The following is a 23974-nucleotide window of genomic DNA, read 5'->3' as shown; positions in this document are numbered from 1 at the left end:
AAGCTCAGGTCTTTATGTAGTCACTTAAAATTTATTGTCTTTTTATTATTCTTGACAAAAAGCACAAAAATGTGATCATTTTCACATATGAAGAATAGGAAAAGGAGAGGTATATGTGAAATACAATCTCTTATGTACAGCTTTTCTCAAAAATATATTTTAAATTTAACATGGCAATACCAACTCTGCTTTGCTTGTATATATTCCATTCTGAACTTCCTTCTGTTCTCTTCAGTGCTTCAGTGTGTTTTGAGGATTTTATTTGTTTTCTGTTTAGTTTGTTGCTCTTTTGCATCAGAATCATTACCACATCATCTTCCTTAGCCTCCAAAACAAAAGCTTTCTCTTGTAACAAAAAAGTATGGTTAAGAAAAAGAAATTCATATATTTGTCATTTTGGGAAATGTATACTTTATTCTGAACCTATAATCCATCACCTTTCTGCCAAGAAGTGGAAATCATACTTAATTATCAATTTTCTGGTTGGTTATTTACACTGATCAAAGTTCTTAAGTTTTTCTTTTTTTAATAGTATTGTTATTGTTTATAAAAATTGGTCTTATTCTATTTACTTTACTCATGCAAATATTTTCAGATTTCTCCCAGTCTTTCCGTTTCATTACTTCTTAGATTGAAATAACATTCCATTATCAGAACTGATCATGAATTCATTGTATATTATCTTGTTGTTGTCGTGTATAATGATTTCCTGGTTTTGCTCATTTCACTTAGCATCAGTTCATGTAAGTCTCTCCAGGCCTCTCTGAAATCATTCTATTGGTCGTTTCTTACAGAACTATAATATTCTATAACATTCATATACCATAACTTATTCAGTCATTCTCCAACTGATGGGCATCCACTCAGATGCCACTACAAAAATGCAGCATCAATTCTATGGAAAGTATTATAGCTGAACTAATCTATTTGCTAAATTCAGGGAACAGCGTATTATCTTCTGCCTTGGTGTTTTTGCAAAGTCTGCAAACCATATTTGTAATACACCCCTTCTTCATCTTTGCTGGTAATCCCTAGCTTCTGTCAAATCTCAGTTCAGATTCTACCTCTTCCATGAAACCTGTTCTAATCTCATAGATGTTAATCCTCTCTCCCTCCTCAAATTAGTTTTCACTTACTTACATTTTATATTCCTCAGGATAGGTAAGCTCTATGAGGTTAGGACTTTTAAAAAAATTACCTTTTATATATATATCTATTGTCTAGCACAGTACATGTAGGAGAAAGTGTTAGGAAATAAATGTTTATTGACCTGAATCCATGTTCAACGTAGAAGAAAAACTTCAAGTTTAATGTTTGTGTGTAATAGAACTTCTCTGGAAAAACAAGTCAGATCACCTAACATTCCTCCCCCCACCCCCAAATACTTTTGATCTGTGAAGGAATCCTATCCAGAAAACTTGGTTGTCAGTGACAGAATTTTGATGTCTCTTGCATGGAAAGATGGTACTAAGGAATGTGCCATGAAATATTTTCTTTTTGTTTTTGGCAGTTGTAGTAACTAGATTAAGTGATCTAGTTAAACTCTTAATTCTGTCTTTTTGTCCTTCATGTGTAGAAAAAGAATATATCTTTGAGAAACACTGTTCCCTAGTCACAGATTGTACCCTAAAAAGTGACTGGCTTTGTGAGGTTGGAAAATCACAACATTCTTGTGCAAAATAGCTTGACTTATAATGAGTTTGATCTTGAAAAAACCTCAGCACAAGGCAGCAGCTGACCCACCAACCATAAGTAATGGAAACATATGATATGTTCTTTTAATGTTGACATCTAATTAAATAAACCTAGCATCTTAAAATATTACTAAATATAGTTGAGTTTAATTTCTGTTTCATAAATTTCACATCACTGTGTTTGCCAAGTAGGACACAATATTTTTTATGGGTAAATTTTCAGAGGAATACAAGATTCACATCCTGCATCCTACACTGAAATGATTGAGAATTGCACAGTGCAAAATGTACCAAATCTTTTGAAAGCCGACCTCTCATGGTCTCCTGGAGACTATAAAAATTACAGTCTCCAATTAACCAACTGCTGGCTATACTTATTAAAATCCCTTTATGAGTGACATGAAACAGATTTGATGTTAAGAGTATATTACATGCTTTCCTACCCTCTAGTCCCCTGGCCTTTCTCCCTTTCCCACTAACAACTGGTTGTTAGCTTATCTGTGGCTTTTTTCTCTAAGATTGAGAGATTTGATTTTAGGCAATGTCTAGTCTGCTACCAAAACATGTATATAGAATGAGGAATTTCTGTAATAGATCAGCTGTATGTTTGAAACAAAGTCCACCTAAATACAAACTATTGTCTTGAGGCAGCTTCAAGTTACTGCAACTTCCTTCTGGGTTTAGATTATTTTGGTCAGTACTTAGGAAAGCTCCAAGTAACTTATAAGCCAAAATAAAATAGAAAACTACCTGTTACCTCACTACTAACCTATAATTTTTATATACTGAGTCTAAGCTTAGTTCTTCCTCTTTCTGATGTTGAAGTCTGTGGTGTTTAATGGTTCAACACTCCCGTTTGGGCACTAATAACTTCATATAGTGTCAAACAGTGAAAAGAAATGATCTCTCACATTTTTAAATAGAAATTATGTATGAATAAGATTTGATATATATCCTTTATGCCTAATTGTTTTTTTTAGTTTGAGAAAAGCAATATGAGATGAGACTCATTCTGTGGAATTTGGTGGATTCTGTGTTAATTTAAGGGAATTGCGGTAATCTTTATAATATATCAATATAATGGCTTTGAAAAGTTATGACATTAAAAGTGGGAGGAGCCAGTAGCATCTCAAGACCTAGGGAAAGAGAAGCTGAAAGTCAAGTGTGCACTAAACTTTTGTGTAGACGTAGGCCAAGATTTCTTCTCAGACAAAATGGCATATCAGAAGACCATGGATTTAGAGCTGGAAAGTACTCCAAGATTAAGCATGGAGACAACAACAGATGCTATTAATATGGGGATGGGAGCTAGTTTTGTCTGAGAGATTTTTCAGATCTTTAAAGTCAAATGAAGAGAATATCAGAAATGGATTCTTGATCTCTACAATTTAGTAATTCTGATAAGTTTGATAATTTTTGCCTTATTTTTCTTGCTAGTACAAGTATTTTAAAGTCTTAATTCTGTCTTGGATCTTGGAAAAGCAGAGAGGGCATGTCCAGGAGGATTGACCCAGTGTCAAATGCCTATTTTTCTTCCCTCAGTACCAGAAGGAAGGGAATATGGCAGCTAGCAATATGGAGATTATAAATGAAATTACAATTCCCATGAGGAATTCAGAATAAATGTAAGATCCTTGAAGATGAACTGAGTTTGATGTTTTGTTTTTTTGTTTTTGGTCTTTGTGTTCCCAGTTCCTTGAATAGAGTAGACACTTAAAAGATGCTGATTGAATTATGGATTTAAGGTCTTATTAACTACCCAGAGAGGAGTTACTTTGAAGAAAGAGATTTCTTTTTGTGAAGTGGGCCTTGGGTTGAATTATTCTTTTTTTATATGAGGGGAGGAACTCCATTAATCACTCAAAGGACACTCCTTTCACCATTCCCTATGTGTCTGGTAGGGGAAGATTATTTAGATATTGATTAAATAAGGAGATAGAATTCGAGCACTGAACATCAACCAACTAAGCTTTCCTAACAATGAGATAAAGGCTAGGATTGTAGGAAAAAAGATAACTTTGTAGCCCTTAGGGCTTTGGCAGGTGAGTTTCTAATGTTTTGAGGGAGGTATATAATTTCAACTCCTTAGACTTCAGTTGTTTCAGTTTACAAAATAAGCAAGTTGAATTAAATGATGTCTCAGATTCCTTTCAGTTTTAATACCGTGATAAAATTCTGTCTTGGTGCAGTTTCTTGCCAATTGCTAATTGGACCTGATGACTCCGTAAATGGTGAGCTCAGTCAACTAGCACTTAATGCTATCATCAGGCACTATGCTAACTACTGGGGATACAGAAAAAATTCAAAAGAAAAATCTAAGACATTAACAGTCTAATTGGGAAAGGGTGACAATATATAAATATGTGTATAAATAAGATACAGACAGGATAAATTGGAGGAAATCAACAGAGAGAAGGCACTTTCCTTAAGGGATATTGGGAAGTATTTTTTGCAGAAGGTAATATTTTAGTTGGGACTTGAAGGAATCCAGGAAAGGTAGGAACAGAGATGAGGAGAGAGAATTCCAAGCGTGGGGTCTAGTCAGTGAAAACACAAGAGTTGGGAGATGTTTTTTGTGAGGAACTCTAAAGAGGTCAGTATTATTAGTTTGCAGTTTTGGGGAGTGGAAGAGAGTTAGGTTTAGAAAGACTGAAAAGGAAGGAAGGGGTAAGGTTAAGGAAGATTTATATAAGCCAAACAGGGGATTTTATGTTTGATCCTAGAGACAACAAGAATCAAAGGGGTGATTGAACAAGTCAGAAACAGTCAGATTTGTTCTTCAGGAAGATTAGTTTAATAACTGAACAAATGCTGGATTAAGAACGGGGAGTGACTTGAAAATGGGAGAATCATCAAGAAGTTTAATCAATACTAGAACAGGGGCAATGTCAGAGGAGAGAAGGTGGGCTAGTTGAGAAATGTTATGAACATAGAAATGATAGGATTTGGCAATTGATCAGATATGGGAGTAAGAGAGAAGGGAGTAATTGAAAAGGATCTATGTGTAGAGACAGGAGGATGGTCCACAGAACATAGGGAGAGTTGGAAGGCGGGGAGACAATGAGTTCAATTTGGATATGTTGAATTTAATATGTTTGCAAGACATCCAGTTCTAGATGTCCAACAGGCAGGTGGACCCTTCAGGAGGGCTGGTTAAATATGTTTGCAAAACAATTGAATCCATGGGAGTTGATGCATTAAGATTATCATATATTCTGTTGTGCTTGCTGCCTTTCAGAAGTTGAATAAAGGCAGATATACATTCATCTTTTAGGTTAGATCCATTTTCAAGGTCTAAACTAACACAGATCAGTGTTGAGGGAAAATAATTGATTAGTTGCAAGAATAAAAGGAATTTTCTGAGATTTTTGTTATGAAATAGTATGGAGGGAGAAGCATCAGGCCCAGGAGTTGGGGACTCTTATAATTAGCACACGTGACCTAGATGAATAGCCAGCAAAGGAAACTGAAGAAGAATATTCAGATGGATAGAAGTAGGAGAGAATAATATCACAGAAGCATAAAGAGAAAAGAGTACTTCTCTATTTGAATCTTTTCCTAGCAACAAATGACAGGATATTGCTTTCTCCAGATATGAGAGAACTACAAGAGGATCTGCAATTGGTTCCATTGTTAGGTGCAATTTGGAGAGTTGACTTTATCCTTGAAGTGTAGTTCAATTACGTAACTGATATATCTTTAAGACAATCTGCAGTGGTTCATCTTTAGAGGAGTTTATCATTCTGTGAATCTATGGCTTCTAAAAGGGTCAAAACTAAATATAAATGTAATCAGGAAGTGACATGCCTATTTAGTGCAGGCCAAGGGAGACAGTGACCCTTTCTTTGGGAATATGCAACATCTCAGAGCCACATTAACAGCTGTGAAGTGACTAGGGCTTTGCCCTAGGGCAAAGAAATTGAGAGAGCACTGATAGCTCTTGAATTTTTTATTTTATTTTTATTTTTTAGCAGCAGAAACATATGAACTTAGCACCTCTTTTAATAGAATAATTAGTTATAATAAATTATCAGAGGGCTCTCATGGTCTTTATGCAATGGATTTATTCCAGATGAAGTCCTCTTAATTCCAAATCCTTATAGTGTCCTAGGTTTCTCTAGCTCATGGGAAGTATTCTGGAGTTTTTTCCTATAGTAATTTGTATCTGAGAATCTTCTCTTCTTCACAGAATTCATTTTTAGAAATGTGAATCAAGAGCTATTTCATGATGTTTTCTCTTGCTGAGTTTAGTTAAACTTGTGCTAAGTGCCAATAATTCAAACCTTAAAGTCACCCAGTTATTGATAGGAAGAAATGTATTAATTTTTTTCTTATGAGCAAAGTTCTGCCATGGGAATGATTGATTTTATTGCAAAATTAAGATAATGCATTGAAGCAAGGAACCCTTAAACATCATCTAGTTCACCCTTCTAATATTACACACAAGACAATTGAGTCTCAAAGAGATGGAGAAGTGAGGTTCCATTGGTAGTAAATGGCAGGACTGCCACTGAAACATTTGTTTTTTGTTTGTTTATTTGTTTTTTACTTTAAATCCCAGGATAATTCTATTGCATTTTTCATTTAGGTCCTATAAATCTCCAAAGTCCTACTATTATAAGACTTCCACTCCTCCCCACATGCACATAATCACGCAAAAGTATATTATTGTTTATATTGATCCCAGACTTGGGAACATTTGTAACATAAACTTATTACTTTGTTGATGTCATCACCAGGGATTCTGTTGTACTTGCTACCTTCCAGAAGTTAAGTAAAGACAGATGCATGTTCATCTTTTGGTTGAGGACTAGACCAGGTTTTGGGCTCTAAATCAGCACATCTCAGTGTTCCTAGAAAACTATCACTGATTGATTCCTAGAATAAAAAGAATTTTCTGAGTTTTCTCTTAGTTATCATATAGAAGGAAAAGTGACATAACTGCATTGTCTAGATACTTAAAATGATATTCATATGGTCATCAGATTCGCTGCTTCTCCTTCACCACCATAGAAACATGCCCCCTTTGGGGAGCTGGACTTCCTTTGCAAGCTTCATGCACCAGTAGTATAGAAATTCTGATTATATGAATAGCTTTAAAACATCAAAGTGTGCCTTCACTTTGAAAAAAAAGAATACACAAAAGCCTGAATTTTAAATCAGAGAAATTGGGTTGGGGGAAAATGCAATAGAGGAATTTTTTAAAAGCAGGTTTTCTTTAGATCGAGTTTGTGAATTTGTTTTAAAAAAATATTTTGGTAACTGCATTTAGTTTCCTGTGTAATTCTATGCATTTTTCATATTAAAAATAATCACTTGCCTTTATATAGTGCTTTATGGTTTGCAAAGTACTTTACAAAAATTATTCATTTTATTCACACAACAACCTTTGGAGGATGAAAATGCTCACTTTACAGAGGAGGAAATTGAGTCACAAAGAAGATAAATGACTTGCTTAGCTCCTCAGTGACTGAGTTAGCTTTGAACCCACATCCTATGTCCTTAAATATTTTTATATATGTATATTTTTTTCAGAATGTTCTTGTTTTGGAAAGGAGAAAATGAAAAGAAACTTTTTATTCCTTCCATGTTAGAAATATAATATTTCTTGAGGGAAGACTGTATTCTCTCTCAAACCTAAGGAGTCTAGCCACTCCAGACTGTAGAGAGAAGAGGGGCAGTAGAGAAATGTTAACAAGAGTAGAACTTGGTGGTTGAAAATTGGATGCAAAATTGTAATGGAGAGTTGAGATGATTTCTGGAAAGAATTCATGACTTCTTCAAGCTCTTGGATCCTAGTATCTTCCTGGCAAGATTCTAAGGATACTTTCACACCAGAATGAACTCTAGTAGCTCATCCTGTGTTAGAGCACAGCCTCATGGTCATTCACTTGGAGTATATTTTTGGTTGGTACTTTTATCACATGGAGCACCTGCTGTCTTTAGTCTTGCTTTTTTACTTGTGGGTTCATTGCTCACTTCTGAACAACTTGCCTGGGAGGATAAGATTGGCTCAGACCTCCTTCTCTTTCATTCCATCTCTGGTTAGAAGGCTCTCTAGCAATCTCCAGCAATGCTTTTTCATCTGTGAAGCGAAAGGATTGAGAGGTCATATATTCATCATAATGTTAGAGTTTGAAAAGACTCTAAAGTTAAAGTTGCATAGCACAAAGTAAATAGTTAATAAGTGCTTTATTTTTCATCCTTCAATTTCTACTCAAGGTATGAATCCCACACAATATCACTAATAATAATTTAAAGCTAGCCTCTTCCTGAGTTCAGTTTAATTCAAGAAATGTTTTTTCAATGACTACTGTAAGATTACATAGAAAATTTCCAACTTTGACTTCTGGTTAAGATGGTGGAGAGGAGGCTCACTGCTGCATAAGCTCCACGCTTTCTCTCACTATCCATTTCATTACAAGCCTCTGAATTAATGCTTGACTGAAAAAAAACCCCACAAATAGTTACCAAGAGAAGCCATCCTTGAGATTCTCCAAGAAAGGTCTGTCTTTACTGGAGGGTTGGGACGGTTTTAGATCGGGCACAGGCTGAGGGCAGCGGCGGTGAGAGCACGGGAGCAGACGGGAGAGGAGGTGGGGAGTGATCGCAGCCGTCTCTCCGGGGAGAGCTTCGCTACAGGTTTGGATACTTTGCTCCGGCAGCAAGTCATCAGCCCAGCAGAGAAGCTAAAAACACTGGGGGTGAAGAACACAACCCCAAACAGCTGGAGTCTCTCGGGACCTGGCCGCCCCCTCCTTCCCCCCCCACAGTGACTCAGCACGCTTTGGGATCTCAGAGCACACGCGCAACACAGTCCTGCTAGTGCCTCAATGCTGCCCCCGCAGTCTGGAGAGGAAGCTCGGTAACACACCCAGCCCCTCCCCCAAAGAAAGACTCCAGTTTTTTCTGTTTTTCTTTGCTAGTTTGTCTCTGATTATTAGACAGAATGAGCAAGAAACTGAAGAGGACTTTAACCCTTGACAGCTTCTACACAGATAGAGAGCAGACTCTAAATCCTGAGGAGACTAAAAACAGGCAGTCCCAAGGTGAATCCCCAAAGGAGGAGATCATCTGTTCCTCAGCACAGATGAACCTCATAGAAGTAATTAAAAAGGCTCTCACAAGGGAGCTAGAAGAAAAATGGGAAAAGCAGAGTGAGGCTTGGCAAAAGGAGAGGAAAGCTTGGAAAAGGAGAGGGAGGCTTGGCAAAAGGAGAGGGAAGCTTGGGAAAAGGAGAGGGAGGCTTGGCAAAAGAGCCTGGAGAAGTCAGTTAAAGAGAGAGTGGATAAAGAAGTAAAATCCTTGAAAAATAGGATTAGTGAACTGGAAACAGAAAACAGCTCTCTAAAAAACAAAATTGGTGAAATGGAAAAAAATTCCACAGAACAAAAGAACTCAATGGACAAGTAGAAAAAGATTTTAAAAAAGTGAGTGAAGAAAATACTTCACTGAAAATCAGAATTGAACAATTGGAATTGAATGACTCGAGGAGACAAGAAGAATCAGTCAAGCAAATCCAAAAAAATCAAACAATGGAAAAGAATGTAAAATACCTTCTGGGGAAGACAACAGACCTGGAAAACAGATCCAGGAGAGACAATCTGAGAATCATTGGACTCCCAGAAAAACATGATGAAAAAAAGAGCCTGGACACTATTTTCCAGGAAATTATCAAAGAGAACTGCCCAGAAGTCATAGGAACAGAGGAAAAAATAAACATTGAAAGGATTCATCGATCACCCACTGAAAGGGATCCTAAAATCAAAACACCAAGGAATATAGTGGCCAAATGCCAGAACCCTCAGATGAAGGAAAAAATATTGCAAGCGGCTAGAAAAACCCAATTCAAGTATCAAGGAGCCACAATAAGGATCACACAGGATCTGGCAGCATCCACATTAAAAGATCGAAGGGCCTGGAATATGATATTCCGAAAGGCTAAGGAACTTGGTATGCAACCAAAAATAACTTACCCAGCGAGAATGAGCATCTTTTTCCAGGGAAGAAGATGGACATTCAACGAAGTAAGCGAATTTCATCTATTTTCGATGAAAAAGCCAGAACTTAACAAAAAGTTTGATCTACAAATATAGAACTCAAGAGAAATCTAAAAAGGTAAAGATTAATCTTGGGAACTATATTTCGGCTATAAAGATGTATAAAGAATACATGTATACCTTGTTCTAGAAACTGATGTGGAAAGGACATTGTATCAGAAAAAGGGTAAAGTGGGGGTAGTATATCTCATGAAGAGGCATAGGAAACCTATTATATCTGAGAGAAAGAATGGAGGGGGATGAATATAGTGGGTATCTTACTGCCTTCAGAATTGGCTTTAAGTGAAAAATCTTAAGACATATTCAATCTATGGTGAAACTTCTCCCACCTCATTGAAAAGTGAGAAGGGAAAAGTGAAAAGGGAAGGAATAAGCTAAGCGGAAGGGAATACGGTAACTGGGAGGGAAAGGGGTAAGAAAGGGGGAGGAACCCTAAGGCGGGGGAAGGGATACTAATAAGGAAGGCTGTGAGAAGCAAGTGGTGCTGACAAGCTTAATACTGGGAAGGGGGGAAAGGGGAAAGAAGGGAGAAAAGCATAAATCGGGGTTAACAAGATGGCAAGTAATACAGAATTGGTCATTCTAACCATAAATGTGAACGGGGTAAACTCCCCCATAAAGCAGGGGTAGCCATCCTGATCTCAGATCAAGCTAAAGCAAAAATTGATCTAATTAAAAGAGATAAGGAAGGGCACTATATCTTGCTAAAGGGTAGCATGGATAATGAAGCACTATCTATATTAAACATATATGCACCAAGTGGGGTAGCATCTAAATTCTTAAAAGAGAAATTAAGAGAGCTGCAAGAAGAAATAGACAGTAAAACTATAATAGTGGGAGATCTTAACCTTGCACTCTCAGAATTAGATAAATCAAACCACAAAATAAATAAGAAAGAAGTCAAAGAGGTAAATAGAATACTAGAAAAGTTAGATATGATAGATCTCTGAAGAAAATGTAATGGAGACAGAAAGGAATACACTTTCTTTTCAGCAGTTCATGGAACCTATACAAAAATTGACCATATATTAGGACATAAAAACCTCAAACTCAAATGCAGTAAGGCAGAAATAGTAAATGCATCCTTTTCAGACCACGATGCAATGAAAATTACATTCAACAAAAAACCAGGGGGAAGTAGACCAAAAAATAATTGGAAACTAAATAATCTCATACTAAAGAATGATTGGGTGAAACAGCAGATCATAGACATAATTAATAACTTCACTCAAGAAAACGATAATAATGAGACATCATACCAAAATGTATGGGATGCAGCCAAAGCGGTAATAAGGGGAAATTTCATATCTCTAGAGGCCTATTTGTATAAAATAGAGCAAGAGAAGGTCAATGAATTGGGCTTGCAACTAAAAATGCTAGAAAAGGAACAAATTAAAAACTCCCAGTCAAACACTAAACTTGAAATTCTAAAAATAAAAGGAGAGATCAATAAAATTGAAAGTTAAAAAAAACTATTGAATTAATTAATAAAACTAAGAGTTGGTTCTATGAAAAAACCAACAAAATAGACAAACCCTTAGTAAATCTGATTAAAAAAAGGAAAGAGGAAAATCAAATTGTTAGTCTTAAAAATGAAAAGGGAGAACTTGCCACTAACGAAGAGGAAATTAGAGCAATAATTAGGAGTTACTTTGCCCAACTTTATGCCAATAAATTTGACAACTTAAATGAAATAGAAAAATACCTCCAAAAATATAGCTTGCCCAAACTAACAGAGGAAGAAGTAAATATCCTAAACAGTCCCATCTCAGAAAAAGAAATAGAACAAACTATCAATCAACTCCCTAAGAAAAAATCCCCAGGACCAGATGGATTTACATGTGAATTCTACCAAACATTTAAAGAACAATTAACTCCAATGCTAAATAAACTATTTGAAAAAATAGGGATTGAAGGAGTCCTACCAAACTCCTTTTATGACACAGACATGGTACTGATACCTAAACCAGGTAGGCTGAAAACAGAGAAAGAAAATTATACACCAATCTCCCTAATGAATTTGATGCTAAAATCCTAAATAAAATATTAGCAAAAAGATTACAGAAAATCATCCCCAGGATAATACATTATGACCAAGTAGGATTTATACCAGGAATGCAGGGCTGGTTCAATATTAGGAAAACTATTAGCATAATTGACTATATCAATAACCAATCAAACAAAAACCATATGATCATCTCAATAGATGCAGAAAAAGCATTTGATAAAATCCAACATCCATTCCTAATAAAAACACTTGAGAGCATAGGAATAAATGGACTTTTCCTTAAAATAGTCAGGAGCATATATTTAAAACCATCAGTAAGCATCATATGCAATGGGGAAAAACTGGAACCTTTCCCAGTAAGATCTGGAGTGAAGCAAGGTTGCCCACTATCACCATTATTATTTAATATCGTATTAGAAACACTAGCCTCGGCAATAAGAGTCGAGAAAGATATTAAAGGAATTAGAGTAGGCAATGAGGAAACCAAACTATCACTCTTTGCAGATGATATGATGGTATACCTAGAGAACCCCAGAGATTCTACTAAAAAGCTATTAGAAATAATTCATAATTTTAGCAAAGTAGCTGGCTACAAAATAAATCCCCATAAATCCTCAGCATTTTTATACATCACCAACATAACCCAACAGCAAGAGATACAAAGAGAAATTCCATTCAGAATAACTGTTGATACCATAAAATATTTGGGAATCTATCTACCAAAGGAAAGTCAGGAATTATATGAGCAAAATTATAAAAAAGTCTCCACACAAATAAAGTCAGACTTAAATAATTGGAAAAATATTAAGTGCTCTTGGATCGGCCGAGCGAACATAATAAAGATGACAATACTCCCTAAACTAATCTATTTATTTAGTGCTATACCAATCAGACTTCCAAGAAAATATTTTAATGATCTAGAAAAAATAACAACAAAATTCATATGGAACAATAAAAAGTCGAGAATCTCAAGGGAATTAATGAAAAAAAAATCAAATGAAGGTGGCCTAGCTGTACCTGATCTAAAATTATATTATAAAGCAGCAGTCACCAAAACCATTTGATATTGGCTAAGAAATAGATTAGTGGATCAGTGGAAAAGGTTAGGTTCACAAGACAGAATAGTCAACTATAGCAATCTAGTGTTTGACAAACCCAAAGCCCCTAACTTCTGGGATAAGAATTCATTATTTGATAAAAACTGCTGGGATAATTGGAAATTAGTATGGCAGAAATTAGGCAAGGATCCACACTTAACACCATATACCAAGATAAGATCAAAATGGGTCCATGACCTAGGCATAAAGAACGAGATTATAAATAAATTAGAGGAACACAGGATAGTTTATCTCTCAGACTTGTGGAGGAGAAAGAAATTTGTGACCAAAGATGAACTAGAGACCATTACTGATCACAAAATAGAAAATTTTGATTACTTCAAATTAAAAAGCCTTTGTACAAACAAAACTAATGCAAACAAGATTAGAAGGGAAGCAACAAACTGGGAAAACATCTTCACAGTTAAAGGTTCTGATAAAGGCCTCATTTCCAAAATACATAGAGAACTGACTCAAATTTATAAGAAATCAAGCCATTCTCCAATTGATAAATGGTCAAAGGATATGAACAGACAATTTTCAGAGGATGAAATTGAAACTATTACCACTCATATGAAAGAGTGTTCCAAATCATTATTGATCAGAGAAATGCAAATTAAGACAACTCTGAGATACCACTACACACCTGTCAGATTGGCTAAGATGACAGGAAAAAATAATGATGAATGTTGGAGGGGATGCGGGAAAACTGGGACACTGATGCATTGTTGGTGGAGTTGTGAACGAATCCAACCATTCTGGAGAGCAATCTGGAATTATGCCCAAAAAGTTATCAAACTGTGCATACCCTTTGATCCAGCAGTGTTTCTATTGGGCTTATACCCCAAAGAGATACTAAAAAAGGGAAAGGGACCTGTATATGCCAAAATGTTTGTAGCAGCCCTGTTTGTAGTGGCTAGAAACTGGAAAATGAATGGATGCCCATCAATTGGAGAATGGCTGGGTAAATTGTGGTATATGAATGTTATGGAATATTATTGTTCTGTAAGAAATGACCAGCAGGATGAATACAGAAAGGACTGGTGAGACTTACATGAACTGATGCTAAGTGAAATGAGCAGAACCAGGAGATCATTATACACTTCGACAACGATATTGTATGAGGATGTATTTTGATGGAAGTGGATTTCTTTGACAAAGAGACCTGAGTTTCAATTGATAAATGACGGACATAAGCAGCTACACCCAAAGAAAGAACACTGGGAAACGAATGTGAGCTATCTGCATTTTTGTTTTTCTTCCCGGGTTATTTATACCTTCTGAATCCAATTCTCCCTGTGCAACAAGAGAACTGTTCGGTTCTGCAAACATATATTGTATCTAGGATATACTGCAACATATCCAACATACATAGGACTGCTTGCCATCTAGGGGAGGGGGTGGAGGGAGGGAGGGGAAAAATCGGAACAGAAATGAGTACAAGGGATAATGTTGTAAAAAAAATTACCCTGGCATGGATTCTGTCAATATAAAGTAATTATTAAATAAAAATTTTTTAAAAAAAGAAAATTTCCAACTTTCAAGTTCTGTATTTTTTTCACTTAACATACTTTTACGTTGCCCCCTCAGACTTCATTTAGCACTTTTTGTAGATGTTTAGTGTATTTACATATTACTGAGTACTCTAATTATCATGTATATATTATGTCCCCTTCATAGACTATAAATTCATAAGGATAATGATTGAATCTGAAGTCTCTCTTCCTAGAACTTCATGAAGTACCTTGAATACAACTGATGATTAATGCTGTGCAAATAAGTAGTTATTGGATAGAATACTTACTTGTCTTGATGTCTGAGAGACCTGAATCCTGCCTTGGTCACTTATTGACAAGTTATATAACCTGGTTCAGCCTCAGTTTCCTCATTTGTGAAATGATGATATTTTCCCTCAAAGGGGTTGTTGTGCAGGCCAAATGAGACAACATGTAGACTATAAAAGTATTAGTTATGATGATGATGAGAGTTAGCATTTATATAGCACCTACCACATACCAGTCACTGTGTGTATTTCTTTACAAGTATCATCTCATTTGAACCTCACAACAATCTGGGACATAGGTGCTATTATGATCCCCATTTTACAGTTGAGGAAACTGAGTCAGAGGTTAAATATCTTTCCCAAGGTTATAGAACTAATAGTATCTGAGGCTAGGTTTGAACTCAGGTCTTCCTGACTCCAGATCTGATGCTCTATGCACTGAGCCACTAACTGCTTCAACATTTAAAACTCATACCTGCTACCCAGGAATTGAGTGTTAAAGGTATGAATGGATGAATATGTATATCTCTCCCTCTTGTTTCCACAGATACATCTATATCCCAATGGGAGGCTCGCGCCAGGGAGTGTTAGGAATGCTCTTTTCCACAGCGATGACTTTTGCATTTGTGAGTTACTGGCATGGAGGGCATGACTACCTGTGGTGTTGGGCAGTGCTGAACTGGGTAGGAGTGACAGTGGAGAATGGGGTGCGGAGGCTCCTGTCCATCCCCTTCATTCGCAACAGTTTGGTGAGCATAAAGACACTTTTTGTGTCTTGGGCTGAGGGAAGGGCAGACTGGGCAGTAGGGGAAGGGTGATTGTGAGATGGCTCTCAAGTCACAGGACTCTCCCTGATATCTACTAAGGAAATCAAATATTTTAGTCCTATCAGATCTCATATTCCCAGAGACAAAATTAGATAAGTGATCCCTGAATGTAATTAATCATTGGTGACCTATTAAATCCCTCCATTGTGCCAAGGATACAGATATGAAAATGAGATAGTCTCTGTCTTCAAGTAGCTTACGTTTTATAGGAGAAAGCAACATCAAGAAACCAATTAGCAAATATTTATTAGGTGTTTATTATTTACCAGACATTATGCTAAAGGCTGGAGATTAAAACAAATTAACACAAAAACAACACTCCCTCTCCCCCCCCCAAAAAAAAAAAAGCATGCTTGTGTATAATTAAATAAAATGTAATTTCAGGAAAAGGGGGCAGGGCGTTCTTGTGAGGCTCAACTAAAATAATGGATTAAATTATTATGCAAACTTTAAGGAACTATATAAATACCAGTAATTGTTGTTGTGCCTTCAGTCACAAGGCCTCCAGTCTGGTAATGATTTAATTCCCTGAGAATTCTACTACTGGATTTCTGCTGAGTTCAAGAAATATTTATAGAACATTACAGGGATGATCCAGTAAATGCCTTATAGCACTCCAACCCCCTCCCCCAAATGTATGCACACACACTTTTATTTTTAATCTGCATTGATAATACTTCTTTAAGTCTAGAAGTCAGTGATAGAATAAAACATACTCTGATCTGCATCAAATGCTGATTTTTGAGATGCAAATACTCATCTTGAAAATTTAACAATCAACTCTCTCAAACATGTTAAAGTTGGCTCCAGCATACCCCAAATCCCTGGAAATTAAAAAAAATGATTTAACAGCAGAAAGTAATACAATTTTATGATATGATTTTAAATTATGATATGAAATTTAAAGAAGTATTATCATCAGTTTTATCACTGAAACCTAAAGCGTTTTGAAGCCTTTCCAACTAAACCTAACATTCAAGGCCATCCCCAGTTATCTTATGCTCCCAATTCTGCCATATCTCCCATAGCCCGTCAAACATTCAATGTGCCAACCAAGGTAGATTGTGTACCATCTTTTAAATATAGCTACCTGCTCCTGACTTTATTGTTTGTTTCTGCTTTTCTGTGATAGCTGTTATCCATTCTTCTTCCCTGCCTCTATCTCTGTTGAAATCCTTTCTGTTCAAGGGTCAGCTCAGATGCCACATCTTCCATAAAGCCTTTCCTGCTTGGTCTCTCCTAACTCTCATATAGCTTTTATGTCTCTCTGGTTCACTTATCAATTTTAACTTTTTATCATGTTATTTGTCTTTTCTGTTTATGTTCCACAGGTACCAAGGACCACTGAGATTCCATGGAGTACAATTCTTTCATTCTTCATCTGCTCAGTAAACCATACTTGGTTTGCTGGTGCCCCCCCCCCCCCGTCTCTGTCTCTGTCTCTCTCTCTCTGTCTCTCTTTCTCTCTCTCTTTCTGTGTGTTTATTGCTTTATCTCTTATTTCTAAACTGAACTCCTATTACTTCTTAGTTTATAGATTTCAATTCAGCCATTTTTCCTTTTCTCTTAGGATATATTCCCTGAAAAGATTACATAACTCTAGTTGTTTTTTTCTCTAAAGGATTTGTTGCTAAACATTAAAGAGAAATAGATACAATAGGATATTACTTCAGTAATTTTGAGGTTTGACAGTTCATCACTGTGAGGGCCCCCTTTCTAATGATGTGCATCAGAGTACCTGCATGCTTTAGTGAAGAGTATTTATGCATTGCCATGGCTCAAAAAATTCATCACCCAATAGTTTTCCTTTTGGTGATAAACAATTCTGAACATCACTGGGCTGGTTCTTAGACAGCAGATGGGCAGTCCATCATTGATCCTCAAGTCAAAATCCTTTCAGCTTGATGGAATCAGCTGTGACTTGATTCACTTATAAACATGTTTAGTATTTCTGCTTATTTCTCCGACATTAAGCTATAATTTTGGGAGCCCAAAGCCCTATAGCACATCCTAATCAAGTTCTTTTTTGCGACTTTTCTAGAGCATTTCCTGAGCTATTATTGATATACTACCAGACTTGTTGGCTGTGAACCTGGAGCAACAGTATTTCTGCTCTACTAGATTCTGGTCCTCTTTAGGCATTATATCTCCATCATTTTCTGCTAAATAACTCAATGTTTTGGGCCTATATGCTTTTATTTCTTACTTTTCTTTTTTGGATGCTTTTTTCTTTCTCAAATATGTTTTTCTCTACTGTCTTTCTGCCCCCTCTGCCCTCTAGCCTGTCATTTCTATTTCAGATTGATCTGTCTGAATTAAATTGCCTTGCCAGATTATAGTAGCTAATTCTGTCCTTGGCAATGAAATTATATTTTTCACTTACAGCTCTTGTAATCAATGACCAAGGGGCTAGCTTTCCATGTTTCTTCTTTCTGAACCTGGCTTTCCCATGGTGTTCCTAGAATGTCTCCTCCTAGACTGATCTTTTGCCTCCTGAAAACTTTCTCTCCTCATATTTTTTTTTACCTTTACTTCCTCTCTCTCAGCTAATAGGTACACTCTTCAGTCAATGGACACTAAAAACCTGCTATTTTTAGTTATTGGATTAAATCACCTTCTTAAATCAATCACCTTCTATCTTTCATATTCTTCCTTGACCTAGTTTTAAGATTAAAAAAAATCACTTAGCACATAAAATAGGAGATACCTTCTGCATTATACTGAATTATACTTATAAGATAGGCTCAAGTTAGAGGAACTAGCAAGGCTTTTCTATGAGATTGTCCTTGGAAATATGGGTTGTATACTATTTATCTGTGTATATTCAGAACCTGGCACACTCTCTTGTACATATTAGATATTTAATAGTAGCTTTAATATGTCAGTGGATTTGTGATCTCATTAAGAGGACACTTCATTGGCACTCATGCATACCTTTGATCAATAAATCCAGAAGCATTTATTATTATTATCTATCTTACTGGCATTGTGGTGAGATAAAAGGGTAGAGAAGTCAAACTTATGTGGAAAGGCAGTATTCACAGAGGGAACAGAAAAAGTCTAAGGAAGTCAGGAACTCCAAGGATCAAAAGTGAGGAGGGAAAACATACCAAGAATAGAGATGAAACATCATGCTTGAAGGACAACAAGTACTCAATTATGGATGAACCTAGAATATGTAAAGAGTAAGAATGTAAAAGGAGACTGGAAGAGTAGCAATAGGACAGGTTGTAAAATGTTTTAAATGCCAAAGAAGTTTATTTGATCAGAGGGATAATAGAATGCCAATTGAGTTTATTGAGTAGATCTGAGGATAATTTTTGGAAAAATCAGTCACTTTAGTGGCTGTGTGACACCTGTCTGCAAATCCTCCTTTGACAATCTGCCACTGTGCTAAATGTTCTTACATTTCATGAGTACCACCTTAATATAACACATGATCCATCCATTTATAACAAGATGATCTTTTGTATTCATTATATGACTTGCCCACTTCCTCTTCCAATCATGCATTTCCTGGATGACATTCTTTATATTACTTATTTTGCATAGGTCATCATTGGAAATATGCTATAGCTACTTATACCCACCATCCATCTCTCCATTGCCCTTTGCATCATCTAAAACATTGATTCTTTGGAGATCGTGGTGTTCCATGATCCATAGCCATATAGCATTACTGAAAGAATATTTTTTAAAAAGAATGTGGGTTTGAGAGCAGAGGATAATTCAAGATAATGGAAACTGAAGGCATTTCTCAAATGTAATTCAGCCTATTTGTTTCCTTCTATTCTGTTATGGGCTTAGCTTAGTGCCCATCTACAGATCTTCCTATTAGTCTGCACTTTTTTATCCATTTGATTTTTTTTTTTCATTTTGTGGGAATGCATTTCCATACCTACTAAATTTAAGCAACCATTCGTTGAACAATTATAAAACAAGAACATTCTTCCTGAAATTTCTTTTTAAAAATCTACATTTTCTTTCTTCCAAACATGCAGTAGTCCACAAATGTGTATTTGGAATAAAGGCCTATTCCAGTTATTATTAGTTGTATTCTTGTATATAGGCTTCTGTTGTATATTCCTTAATGTGACCTTAGACTTGATATAGACATACATTGTATATTTCTTAATGTGTCTTAGACTTTCCTAAATGTAATAATGGTACCTCTTACTTTTTTTCTGTATACTTTCTATAATATCCAATCACAATGGTTACCTGTAGATCATTATCCCATGAACAGGTTTGGAATGGGCATGGTATTCAAGAGGATTGTCTTACCAGAAACCAATCTCTAATTTTACAAAAGCATTCAAAAGAGTTAAAGTATCTGCTTTTTCTTCTGTTTGATTCTAGGATTGAAATATAGATTTAAAAACAGAAGATTTCTCGGAGGTTATCTAGTCCAATTCTCTCATATTATAGATGATATAATGGAGTGCCAGCAAAGTTAAAAGATGCCTGAAGTCATATAGGCACTTAAGTGACAGAGTCAGGATTTGAATCTGAGTCCTATGACTTTCAAAACCAGAATTCTGAACATTGTAACATTCTTTCTGCTTGTTCTTGAAAAAGTCTACCAATGACTGCAGTAAGCCTAATAGAGTCACACAGAGGGACTTTGTTTTCTGTCTTTACTGAAAGCAAAAGAAGAGGAAATTGGTTCATGCTGTAGTCTGAGATATTTAGGTTAGAGAAACTCTGGACTGAACTGTTCAACTATAAGCAAGTAGATAAGATGTTGGACCTCTTTCTCTGAACTTTTTTCTTGTCTAGCAGGATAGATTCTAATTGGTCCAGCAAAGCTAGGATTCTTTTTTGAAGCTCATGGAAGAAAATGGATATAAGAAAGAAAAAAAGTAGAAAGGAAATAGCTTTCTTGGTCCCCAATAGCTTTGTGAGAGATGAAACTATTAGTTGTGATTCACTGAGGAGCAAAGATGTAGGAAGCTGACAAAAGACATTTTCAGAGTGTTCATGAGCTGGGTGGACCTATCAAAGTTACTGAAGAATGAAAACGCTTTTGTTTCCTCTGTACTTTTTATCCCCAGGGTAGCTAAAATTTATTCTGTACTGAAAACTTTTGATAAGTGAAGATACATTTAAAGATCAATGCAGAAACATTGGTTCTTGCCAATTCTTTTTGTCATGGGCTCTCCTTTACAGGCAGATATATTCAGGTCACTAGTAAATCCTGCAGAGAGATGAACTATACTCTGGAGCTTTGTTTTATTGCCATTTTGATGTTTCCCTTAAGATTCTAGTCAATCACTAAACACTTATTAAATACCTACTATGTGAACTCTTTTGTGAGTAGGAATTTCTTCATTTTTTGCACTTATGTTGCAGAAATGCTTATTTGTAATTGATTGATATATACCATATGCCTAGGATGCAAATATAAAAGTTATACAATATATGCCCTTGACTGAGGGGCATGGATTCCTCATAGAATCATAGATTAGAATTGCAAATGACTTCAGAGGCCATAGAAACCACTCCCTCCAATTTTCCTAGTGAAGAAATTGAGTATAAAGAGATAGTGACCTGCCCATGATCATACAACAAATAAGAGTCTTAGTCAGGATTTAACCCCGGAACTCTCTGACTCCCAAGTACTATTTCCTGTCCACTATGTTGTGTTTACAGATAAGTCAATTCAGAATATATACAAAAAACTTAGAGGAATTAGGAAAAAATCCTTGAAGGAGATGAGATATAATACCTGATCTGAGCCTTGAAAGGAGGTGAGGGTTTGAGAGAGAGACAGAGAGAGAGACAGACAGAGAGAGACAGAGAAACAGAGAAAGATGGAGAAAGAGAAGAAGGAAGAGGGGAGAGAGGAAGGCAGAAAAGGAAGGATGAAAAGGGGAAAGGGGGAAGGAAGAGAGGACAGAGGGAGAAGGAGGAGGAGGAGGAAGAACATTTTGGGCATGGGAGGCAGACTTTGCAAAGGCATGAAAGCAGGAGATAGAATTTTGTTGTGTCTTGCTTTCTAGAGCCTCCAAGTTGGGGTGACAAAACATACTGTGCTTTCTAGAGCCCCCATGCTGGGGTGATTAAAATATACTGTCTTAGTGGAGAAGTGCTGAGATGGGACTCCTGAGGATGGTGGAAATATGGAGTCCATTTATTCCCAGTTCTTTCACCCTTCTATACCCTCATACCCTTATGTAACTAAAACAACACTGGGCATGTGCTAAATATATACTGCATACATGGGACCACAAAAACAACTTGCTATTGTATATAGTTTGCCACTTGGTATCACTCTTTGCCACCTGGTATCACTACTTCAATCATAACACTTAGGGGAGGTGGGGCGCCAAACCAGACATTGTTGGCAGGTTCCCTCTGGGCTGAAGGGTCTTATTCCTCACCCAGAGTTCCCCCACTGTCTGTGATCCTCTACGGAATTTTATATAAGTGGTATAGTAAGAAAGCCATATTGGCTGGAGCATTGAATATATGATAGGGAGTAATTCCATCCTCTTGAGTAATTTAAAATCAATGTGGCTACTCCTCTTGTCACCTAACACTCCTCCCTTGCCATCAGGTGGATCCCGTTAATATGGTCTTTGAGATAAAGCCATTTCTATTTATTGAGCTAATGAGAGAAGCAGCTAATGTTGATATAGTACTTTAAGTTTTGCAAAGTATTTTCTTTAAAGTAATCTTATGAGGTAGATTAGTGTATTCTCATCATTTTACAGATGAGGGAATAGATCCTTTGAAAGGCTGTGACTTGCCCCTGCTCACACAGCTGAGCAATGCTGTGTACCTAGTTTTGAGCATAAATAGATTCTGAATCTATTGTGCTTTCTTCTGCACCATGACATTGCTAACTTGGGAACCATCCAGTGAAATTAAAGATGAGCAGTACAATAAGCCTAGAAAGGAAATTAATGTTCTAGTGTTCAAATAGAGCCTTACTGTTTTATTTTGGTGATTTCCTTATCTGACCAGTTAGGAATTTGACTAGATCAGAGCCATAATTAGGGTAGGTATGACTATGCCCTCACATCTCAGGAGGACATAATTGCTCCCCGCAGTGTTCCTTTAGATACTATCTTTTGCCTTGTCACTATTCTGTTCCCTTGCCTAGTCCTGGGATACCATGTCTACAGTCCCATTACTAAGGGCTCACTTTCATCTATTGATGTTCTTCTCACCTGCCAATTTACCCCTCAATTCCTCCCACGGGGTTAGTTATAAGTAAAAGTTATCAGCCATGCCATAGGGTCGTTGCCTGGACTTCGTGTGTGACAAGGCAACTCCTTATCAATACAGATGTTCCCATTTAGGGAAGACTTTTCTGTGCTTTATATCATGCTGCCAAATCTAGCAACTAGTATCTCACCTTCTGTTTGGAGATACCAAGCATCAATATCGATGTTAAAACAATGTGTATGTCAGCCAAGCTAGAATTTGGAGACCTTCCCATACTGCATCTGAGTTTTCCCTAACTTGGCCTGCTTTCCCCCCTAGAGACCTCCCAGGAAAGAATGTTTAGAGTTTATGCTGACCAGGAATATCTGGGAGTCTTTCTTCCTATTGTGGAACAGTATCTTGGAGTCTCTCCCTATCACAGAACCTCAAGGTCCTTCCCCAGATGTGCTCTCTTCAATCTACTCAATTAAATATGTCCCTGGTGCAGTTATCTCTAGTTATGGCTCAGAACTAGACAATCTCCAAAGTCCCTTCCATCTCAATTCTGACATTGTATGACTATGACTCACATTCTACCATGCTATCTCTCATTTGGAGATGAAATTTTCAGTGTAACTTTGAGGATTCAGAAAACAAGTCCACTGAATTTCAGAGACCATTTCCTCTTAATGGATAGTCACATCATAAGGGATGTAAGATGAATAACATATAGTGCATTTAAAGCTACTTCATTTTAGGAAATCATAACTCATCATGTGGCTTGCTAATATGTTGAGACTGGCACTGGGAGTGTCAAGATGAACTGATCAGAAAATCATTTTTAATAGAAATGTCAGTGGGTAAACATTCATAACCCTAATTTAACTTGTTTTGTGAGACTAGTTTGATTTTTAGAAAATACTCATATTCCTTTAGAACTTCCTTTGAGAGAAACGCGCTCTCTCGCTCTCTCTCTCTCTCTCTCTCTCTCTCTCTCTCTTTCTCTGTCTCTGTCTCTCTCTCTCTGTCTCTGTCTCTGTCTCTGTCTCTGTCTCTCTCTGTCTCTCTCTCTCTGTCTCTTTCACTCTCCATTTCTCTGTCTCTCTGCCTCTTTATACTTTTCTCTTTCTCCCTCTTTCCTTCCTTTCTTCCTTTCCTCCTTCCCACTTTCTTTCTCTTTCTCACTTTCTTTTTTTTTTCTTTTTCTTCTTTCTTCTTCTTTATTTGGTTTTAGGCCATTACCATTTATAACTCCTGAGCACAGACCTCAGCTTCCCCAATAGAAGTGATTAGAGACATGTCCTACCATATATGTTCGCATACATCATTTCATTTCAGATATAAATTTTCTAT

At 36.5% G+C, this 23974-nt stretch overlaps 1 protein-coding gene across 1 annotated transcript in view; it reads left to right on the top strand.

Annotated features, from left to right (window-relative positions):
• The window catches only part of HHAT (hedgehog acyltransferase), a 478276-nt gene that overhangs the window by 309448 nt on the left and 144854 nt on the right, over positions 1–23974 (top strand). The window contains exon 9 of the mRNA XM_051998448.1: positions 15190–15391. Within this exon, the coding sequence (XP_051854408.1) occupies positions 15190–15391 (202 nt within the window). The remainder of the gene's footprint in view (positions 1–15189; positions 15392–23974) is intronic.

The sequence above is a fragment of the Antechinus flavipes genome, chromosome 4, assembly GCF_016432865.1.
Source record: "Antechinus flavipes isolate AdamAnt ecotype Samford, QLD, Australia chromosome 4, AdamAnt_v2, whole genome shotgun sequence".
Classification (NCBI taxonomy): domain Eukaryota; kingdom Metazoa; phylum Chordata; class Mammalia; order Dasyuromorphia; family Dasyuridae; genus Antechinus; species Antechinus flavipes.
Note: the sequence above shows the minus strand (reverse complement) of the source record. Positions and strands in the feature narration are given on the sequence as shown.